Here is a 10057-nt window from a genome sequence, read left to right on the forward strand (position 1 = left end):
GAGGGCAATGAATGTACAAATGTGCTTTACACAATTGATGTATGTATGGATTGTGATAAGAGTTGTATGAGCCCCTAATAAAATGATAAAAAAAGAAAATAATGATGGCAACATATGTACAAATATACTTGATACAATTAATGTATGGATTGTTATATGAGCTGGAAGAGCCCCCAATAAAATGAGGGCTCTTCCCTTACCCCACCCCCAAAAAAGGAAAGATGAAGATCTAAGAGATTGGAGGAGAATAAGGAATCATGAAAATTAAATACACTGGGGTCCTGGGTCAGAAGAAAGAACATTAATGGGAAAATTCAAGATTTGAACATGATTTATACATTTGCGCTACTTTTAGCGTCATATGCATACTACGTTTCTGGTTTGAAGTCCTGACATTAGTTATGTGAGATGCTAACAGTATCGAGTCACTAATGAGTCCAAACAGAGCCCATAGCAGTGGGTTCCGAAGGGTGCGTTAGGGTCAGCTGGGTGAATGGTGGGAAGGAGAAATGTTAGCACTTTCTTCACATCTTTTCAGAGACTCTAAATTTATTTCAAAATGTAAAGCTTGAAAAAGGCATTATCAACGTTGGTCCACAAAACCAAACCAAGGCAAACAAACAAACACTACTCACTGCCATCCGGTTAATTCTCACGCACAGCAACCCTATAAAACAGAATAGAACTGCTCCTGTGGGTTTCATAGCATTCAATTCAATAGTTCGACCAGATTCAGAACAGCTAGAGTTAAGCAATCATCACCACAATCAGTTGTAGAACATTTTCTTCTTTCTTGTACTCATGGTTGTCAGCTCCCATTTCCCCCAAGTGACCCTGCCTTGCCCTATGGGATTATTAGTCCAGCTACTGTCTCTAAAGACTGACATATTCTGAATTTCATATGCAGAAAAACACACAAAACAAAAACAAGAAACAAACACACACAACACCAAGAGACAAAATAATACAGAGAAAAACCTCAACTGAAGAGAAAAAATTATTTAAAAATTGGAATTTTCTTATGCCAAAAAGCTGGTGGTTTCAAACTGCTGACTTTGTAGTTAGCAGCCTAACATATTGGTATAATTAATATTGTAGAAATGGATTAGTTATTCCTGAATATAATATAAGGCACCTTCTTAAATCCTGGGTTAGAATGTTTTATAAGCCTAAAAAAAGTGGTCATATTATTTCATAGAGCAATGGCTACAGTCCATTTTCATTTTATGCATATTTAACAAAGACACTTAATTTTAAAAGGATTGAAATCGCAGCATTTGGTAACTTCTGATTAAAGGTCATGTGATTAATGTATGTTATAGTCAAATATATTTATCGCTTATGTTTTACATGATCAAAAGAATATTTTAATATAAAAGTGAGTTTTTTATCATTTGACAAGTCATCTAAATTCAAATCAAAATGCGTACTTCAATTGAAATAAAAAGAGTAGTTTTTTTATTTGCTTTACCTGAAACTGTGTGATCCTTAGAGTCTCTGGATATTTTTATCCTTGCATGAGGAAAGATGTAGTGCATAGTCTTCCCATTCATCTGTAGAATCTAAGACATACATGAGATGAAAATTCAGTGTTAAAGAAACCCACAGAACAATATAGAGAACTAGATGTGTTTAGCTAAAGTAGGTTGATTAAATCAGTAATAAGCAGACAATAATCAATGATAGTGGATAAACATTAAGTAGGTGTGTAAAACTGACTTTGCTCTGGACTGCTGATAAATGGAAAAGTCAGGGTTGTACCGTAGAGCCTGCATTTCTATCATTGTCATTGGTTTGCTTTATGTTTATGTTGCTTTCGTTTTATTGAGAGGAACTGTATTTTACGGAGCACATCTAATAGTTGCATTCCATCCTGGATGCTGGGATTAAATCTGTATAAATGAAGATTTCACTCACTCTAATACTTTCTGAGATATTCTTTACATTCAGAGCCTGTGGGGTTATTTTTCATTTCGTTTTGAACATTCCTTAGGCTAGAAGAAGCAACCTCTAAAACTATTGTTGTACATCTGTGAATTCTCATTATCTTCAACATGAGAATACTACAGGCTACGTTTCCTCTTTTCCACCTGACAAAATCCGTTTTCTGAAACGTAAATCAATGGACGTGGATTACTGTTTTCTATTTAATAGAGCTTTGCTTTCAATGGAGATTTGTGCAATCCTTGAAGATGCTGTAGCTATTAGGCGCATGAGAGTCTGGTCTGAATCACAGCAACACCTGGCACAGCAGAACACTGCTGGTCCTGCCCCACCTTCCCAATGGTTTCTTACTTTGAGCTTGTCATGGATTGCGCTGTGGCCCCAGACCACCCAATATGTCTCACCTTGGATGGGCCATGATTCTCTGAGGTTTGACAGCTATATAATGTGGCAGTTATGCAGTGGTCCCACATGATGTGATCTGATGTGATTAGCTAATCAGTTGTAAGAGGATTAAGGACAGTGTAACAATGACCTTAATGCTGTCACTGTCCTGATCTAATAAGGGAATTTCCCTTGTGTGACCTGCAACATTTTTATCTTAAAAGAGATAAAAGGACAGAACAAAGAGAGGGACCTACTATCACTAAGAAAGTAGACCAGGGCAGGAAGTGGTTCTTCCTAAAACCAGGAGACACCATTGATAATGCACATTAATTCTATTTTTTAATGACTTTTTAAAAATCATTTTACTGGGGGAATTGTACAACTCTTATCACAATCCATACATGCATCCATTGTGTCAAGCACATTTGTACATTTGTTGCCATCATCATTCTCAAAACATTTGCTTTCTACTTGAGCCCTTGGTATCAGCTCCTCATCTTTCCCCCTCCCTCTCCACTCCCTGCTCCCTCATGAACCCTTGATAATTTATAAATTATTATTATTTTGTCATAATTCTAATTTTTAATGCATCAGAAATCACATTTATATTCATCACAATTGAAGTTCATGTTTTCACCCTTCCTCCCCCTGTTTGGTTCCTGTTCTCAGCACCTTTCCTTTTGCCTTCTTCCCCCTTGACCCATACTTGACTTATCCTCTTACTTTGCATCTTGCTTCCCCCTTTCGTTCTTTTGTCCTTCCTTTATCTTATTTAATTATCTTAATAAAAATTATCTTAATAAAAATTAACTGCGTGCATTGGAAATTTATAATTCATTATAGTTGTTACAAAATATTTCTTTTTAAATATTTTCTAATTTCAGATATTATTTAATAATAATATTTAAAAGGATTTTCCCCTTTTGGTTAAAAAAATAAATGGGAAAAAGGACAATTCTCCCTCCCCTATTTTTCCTCAATTCTCCAAACTGAGGCTAAGTTGATATAAGGTCAGAGTACACTATTGTAGCTTAGAAGAGTAATCAAGTTTCTTAAATTTTTATCAGACTTTATCAGTTAGCTAGTACTACCTATTAATTTATTTCTGTGAGGTTGGTGACCAGGATAGTACACATCTTCATTTTGTAAATGCGCAACTAGCTTAAGGAGTTCATTGAATAAATCAGAGACATCAAACTGTCAAATGGTGATCATCTATGGAAAAGCACCCACTGCACAAGTCCATTCTGAAGTGGAGACTGACATTTAAAAACATGCTTCAAAAAAAACCAAAAAAACATGCTTCACTGAGATTCTGAGACTTTAGATCTTTGAGCGTAGACAGCCATATCTTTCTCCCTTGTAGTGACTTGAGGATTTGAAGTATTAAGCTTGCAGTTAATAATTCAATGCTTCACCCCCTGAGCCATCAGGATGTTATATATGAACAACAAACAAAAACAAAAAAAAACCATCCCAAAACCCAAACTCATTGCTATTGAGTCCATGTCAACTCATAGCAACCCAAAGGACATATGAGGGTGTACCCCCCAAAAAGGAATTCCCCCTCACCTTCCCCAAAGCTATGCATTTAATTTTCTTTTTTTTACCAAACAACATCATCACCTTCAAAACACTCTCCATTACACTTAATACATTTGTCAATTCTGAGATTCCATTCTTGGAAACATTTTTAAAACTCCTCTGTTTGGATGGCTAATAGCACCTCCCTTGTTCTTCACCTCTTCTTAGTCAAGTTGCTGTCCTTTGATGTCTGTCTTCATTCAAGGACATAAAAAGAAGTCACACTGAGCGAGGTCAGGTGAGTAAAGTGAGTGGGGCAAGAGAGACATGCTATTTTGTGCCAAAACTCGTGCCCTGAGATGGCTGTGTGAGCAGGTGCATAGTCATGGTGGCAAAACCAGTCCCCTGTCTGCCACAAATCAGGCCTTTTTTTGGTCACACACTGCTACACAATCTTTCAGATGCTCCAAATAGAAAGCTTGATTCACAGTCTGACCTGGTGGAATGAACTAAAAATGCACTATCCCCCTCACATCAATCAATCAATCAATCAATAAGCAAGCAATGGGTTTTTTTGGGGGGAGGGGTATCCCTCATAGTAGAACAGCCCCTGTGAATTTCCAAGGGTCTGTTTAAAGACCCTCTTCTTTCTCCCATGGAGTGGCTGGTGATTTTGAGCTGTTGATTTTGTGGATCACAGCCCAAAGTAACCATTACCCAGAAGAATGTTGGAGTAATCTTCTATTAGATAGGGTACAAGGTACAAAGGAGCAAGACCAGATGGCAGACCTGGTATTAATAATTCTTTTAAGTGGGTTGGTCTCTCATAAGACCATCTTTTTATATTATGCATGGATAGAACTATTACCTGTGTGCCTTCCAGAAAAAGGGTTGCTTTTCTTTACTACTTATACTTCAATATATCAATAAAAATATTGTCCTATATCGAATCTTCATACTATGTTAACATACTATTTATTTGCAAAGATATTCAACCATTCTCTCAAATAAATTGATTCTCTCACCATTGGTCAGTTATTAAGCCCGCTACCGGGAACAGAGCAGCCTAATGGACTCCAAGTGCTGTTGCGGTTGCTTTGTTAGGTGTGGTTGAGATTGTTCTGACTCACGGTGACCGTATGGACAACAGAACAAAACACTGTCCAGTCCTGGGCCAGCCTCACAAGGATTCTTAGGGTGGAGCCTCATCGATTTATTAATCCAGCTTGTTGAAGGTCTTTCTCTGCTGCACTACTTTAGCAAGTATGAAGTCCTTCTCCAGGGACCGGTCTTTCCTGACAATATGTCCCAAGTATGTGAGATGCTTCTAAGGAGCATTCTGGCTGTACTTCTCCCAAGACAGATGTGTTTGTTTTTCTGGCAGTCCATGGTACTTTCAATATTCTTTACCAGCACCATGATTCAAATGAATTGTTCTTCTTTGGTTTTCCTTATTCAATGTCCATCTTTCATATGTATATGAGACAATTGAAAAGTCCAAGTGCTAGACACTGCATAAAACATGCTGGCAAATGGAAGGTCCAGATTCTCCTTCCTAGGAATTATCAGCATAAGACATAATGTTTAGGGCATTGCTGGGGCACAAAGTAGGGACCTTTAACCTGGCTTGATGATGAGGTGGTGTGTGTTCACAAGGCAGCCATCGTGCAAAACGGAGTGCGTACAAGAACGCTGAGGGATCACAAGAGTTCGCTGAGAAATGGTAAGTAGGGACGAGAACAGCCTCCAGGGAAGACTGTGGTATTTTCAGAGTTGCTTGATGACTTTAGAAAGTAATTGCATGGATTGCCGAGCACACGGGCATTCATGCAGCATGGAGGGGGATTGCAGTAACCGAGAGGTACTGACTTCACAATCACCCTGCAAAGGGTATGATCCTTATTTGTAGATAAAGTGACTAAGAAAAAGGTTAAAAGATGGGACATGATCTGTGCAATTCACAAAGCAGAGTACAATTCCCATTGAAGAGTGCAGACGTTAAACAAATATACACATCCAAAAACACGAACACGGATTTATGGATTTGGTTTATTTTTTGTAGATAATATGATTGTGAATCCAGTAAAAATGTTAGAAATATTATTCAATCTCTTATGTGTTGTGTCTTTATGTTAAATATTTTTCAAAAGCAGATAAATTAGTGTTTGTATTAGTCAATTTGTTTTTGTTACTTTGCCTCCAGTTTTCTATAAGCATAAATTCTTGTTATGCATAAGGTTTCAAATAAAACCATCTGAGTTTATTGGCATCAAGGGCTCAATATTGCCTTTCTATGACCAGAGATGCAGAGAAGTGTACAAAGCAAGTATGCCATTTTCCTAGTCTCTAGACTAAAACATTGTTATGATGAGTTAATGAAGAAGACAATGTTTTCAGATAAATATTAATGTAAAACAGCATGAATTTTAAACTTCATATAAACCTAATCAATGTATGCTGTCTTCCATGTAGCTTCTATTTAGGAAACTATAAAGAAAACAAGAAATAATTATCATAAAACACAGCACATTTGTTTTCTGTATGGGGGAGGGAGATAATTATAAACTGAGGGGGCACATAAGTGTTCTGAGGGGCAAGTCTCCCTTTCTTAGTTTGTGTAGAGGTTATATGATATTTTTCCTATATCTTTGATAATTTGGCATATCTGAAGCTTTGATAACTGCATACAGTTTTTGTTCACATATTAGATTTTAAAAGAAAAATTACTTTTATAAAAAAAATACACATTCCTAAACTTTCCTACTTCCTTGATAATAAGGCAGCATAGTGAACAACAGAACAGCAAAATTCAGACAAAAAGAAATGGAATTTTATAGTGGGAAGCTCAAATCCAACAACTAGCAATAAAATATATTGAAAACATATAGAGAAGAATCTCAGGGTTCTTGAATTTGGTGAATGAAATTACTTCCCATAGCCACAGTCTCTGTAATTCTCACCACAACATTGAATGGGACCGTACAAATCAGGGCTATGAAACTCTAATGTGGGGACTAGTCAATTTTGTCATTCTGCTAGATTTAAAATGAGCTAGCTCCGAAGTTGGAATACAGAATCTCATTACTGCCAAGAAAGAAGATCAGGAGTGAAGCGCATGATTTGTACCCTAAAATCCCTGAACTGAGTCTCTGATTCAGGAGATAGCGGTGACATCAGAACAGCACAGAGGCATGGCAGAGGAGCAGCGGCAGCCAGGGGTACATTTTGGGCCTTGATTGGCAGTGGGAAAGGAACTTTGTAACCCTTGCATAAGTATGGCAGACACCAAGGGGCCACATGCCCAAACGGTCATGGACCACAGAGAAGTATGCATGCAGTCATGACTGTATACTCCATATTTCTGATCCTGATTTGAATCTCGTTAAATTCCCTAATAAACTCCATCATTGTAAATATTATCTGCAGGGCTACTGCAGCCGATTACTAACTCAACAGAGCAGTCGAGTGCCATGGAAGAGGCCATTGCTGTCAGAATACAGAAGCCTGAAGGCTGGGGAGCTGTTTGACATCTACCTCACAAAAATCAGCCTTAGACGATGCTGCTGGTGATCTTCTTCCCCTGACTAGTGACGCCAGGGAAGATTCAATGTAGTCTGCAGGTAATTCTTACATTGCACAGTAAGACCCCAAATGCCATTGCCTTCCATGCCATTCTGATTCCTACAGACGCTGTGTAGGGTTTGTGAGACTAAGCCTTATTCAGTGACTGGGAGTTTGGAACTGCTGCTGGCTTTGTGTTTAGCGGCCCAATAGCTAACCTACTGTGCCATATTGCAAAACAGACATGAAAAAAGTATGAGAAAAAGAATTTATTTAACAGTTAAATATGTCCATGAAAATTTAAATTGTTTAAGGATACTTCCAATCTTCTAGGATAGCTCATTTGTCCTTTAGTTGTCACTTATATAAGCCAATATCTTTATACACCTTAATATGATCAACTCTGAAGTCAACTATAGAAAGCTCATTTAACCCTACTTAGATGTAAAGAATATAGTATTTTACATCAATGAATTACTAAACAAGGATATTTAGGAGTTAATGTGATTGAAATAAAGAAATTCTTTCTTTTTCCAATTTTAATAAGTATAATAAACACACAACTTGTAAATATGTCATCTACTAAGGAAACCGTTTTTATGTCACTAGACTGACTAGAGGAATCACCCTTAATTTACCTCATATGAATCTTATGGTATTGGAAAAGAATATTAAATCTACCAGAGGCATCAGAAGATGAACAAATCTGTGCTGGAAGGATAGTCAGGATGTTTCATGAATGTTATGATGGCACAAATTCATCTCATGGAATCAGGACCTGGTTCATCAGAATGACCAGTCCTGGGGGAAGGATACCATGTTTTGCAAGAGGATTAGCTAAAAGGGGGAAGATTCTCAAAAAGCTGTATAAACAATGGGCTGCAGAGTGGGCTCAATCATAGGAGCAAACATGAAGATGTTCCAGGGCTGGGAAATAGTTCATTCTGTCGGACATAAGGTTACTTTGAATTAGAATCCACCCCATACACCCAACAACAACAAATAGACTTGCCTTTCAAAACCCAATACAAACATCATCTCATTTGTTCTAATGTGACATGAAGTCTTGATTTTTGGTACCATATTTGTCAAACTTTAAAATTTGCAATGGTTAAGTAAAAAATATAGCTATCAGATCATAGATGCACAAGTTAATGATTCCAAACAAAATGTATGTAAACATATCTGAGATAAGTGGATGGCTGCAGACAGGTTCATTAAGTAAGACGTTTGCCTTTAGTAGGACACATAAGTTCATTAAAGTGTTTTCTACAAAAGAGATACAACAGAACACACATATACACATATGTACACATGTGTGTGTGCACGTTTGAAAGAGGGTATTTTTACATATGTATTTACATGTCCTGTAAATATATCCATGAATACAGCAGCGCATACTGGGGCAAAGTTATAAAGTCTTGTTAGTGATAACCTAATACCTGGAGAGAATGAACTGCTGGGGCTAAGAATCTTCGTACTGGGTTGAATTGCATAACAGTCCACAAAGGCAATTACATCCTACTTTGGTGAGCAGTCACTGGGGCTTAAAAGTTACTGAGTTTCCAGCTGAAGTGCATCTACCCAAATGGGGAGCTCTCCCCCTCCAGAGCAGAGAACAGTGAGGAAAACTGAAGGCAGATGGAAATGATTAGCTAGATGAACTAATGGGCCATGTGAACCTCAGCTTCCAGAACCCCATGCCCAGAACATACCACAACCAACTGCTCTGAAAGGAAATGCATTAGAAGGTCCAGGATAGAGTGGAAGAAAAATGAGAAGCAAATCTGAAAATCATAAGAAAATCCCAACCTTGCTTATAGACTTGTAAGTGAATTCAGCACCAAAATTAGGCTCACCCCTAAGGGGAGAATGATAGAGAGGGGACATACATTCTTGAAAATAATCAACCATTTGAGATCAAACGTGAAACATTTGTCCAAGGACAAGGTTCAGAAGGGTTAGGAGTGGAGGAGGATGGGGACCAGGAAACACACATAGAAAGTGGGATAAATGATGCTGCATTAAGAGGATTGCAATGATTGGCATGAAACAATATGCCCGAATTGCTGAATGGAAAACTGACTTGCTCTGTAAACCTTCACTGAATTTATGAAAAATGTTAATCAAATTAAAATAATTCTAGCCCAAACAGGCTTTCAAGGGGATCTGCTGGGCCAGTTAAATTCAAGGCAGAGAGGTCAACACAAAAGGTTATGGGACTATTTGGGGGAGGGACTGTTTATTATGGAATAACTGACTTTTGTTTTTGTCTTTCCTCAAAGGATACAGAATTATCATGGGGATTTATGAGGAAGAACTTATAAGGAAGCTGACAACTGCCTTAGTGAGAACAAGTCTAGAGACGTTCTATGGTTTTCCATTAAGACAATGCATCTGCTCATTCTTTGAGGGTAAGGAGTACTGTCTTATGAAAAAGTGAGTTGTGGAATCTTACTCTAGCCACCCTCCAGTGATGCTATTGCCTTTTTATTTATTTTTATTTCTAGTAAAGTTCTCTTTTTTTCAATCGTTTTCTTTTTTTTTTTTAATTTTTTTTTAACATTTTATTAGGGGCTCATACAACTGTTATCCCAATCCATACACACATCAATTGTGTAAAGGGCATTTGTACATCGTT

General features: G+C 37.5%; 1 protein-coding gene across 1 annotated transcript in view; it reads right to left on the bottom strand.

Moving 5' to 3' along the window:
- PCLO (piccolo presynaptic cytomatrix protein) overlaps window positions 1-10057 on the bottom strand; it is a 393696-nt gene that overhangs the window by 128367 nt on the left and 255272 nt on the right. The window contains exon 10 of the mRNA XM_045288647.1: window positions 1472-1562. Within this exon, the coding sequence (XP_045144582.1) occupies window positions 1472-1562 (91 nt within the window). The remainder of the gene's footprint in view (window positions 1-1471; window positions 1563-10057) is intronic.

Source organism: Echinops telfairi, unplaced genomic scaffold (genome assembly GCF_000313985.2).
Source record: "Echinops telfairi isolate 266 unplaced genomic scaffold, ASM31398v2 ScPeMD7_23;HRSCAF=83, whole genome shotgun sequence".
NCBI classification, from domain to species: Eukaryota; Metazoa; Chordata; class Mammalia; order Afrosoricida; family Tenrecidae; genus Echinops; species Echinops telfairi.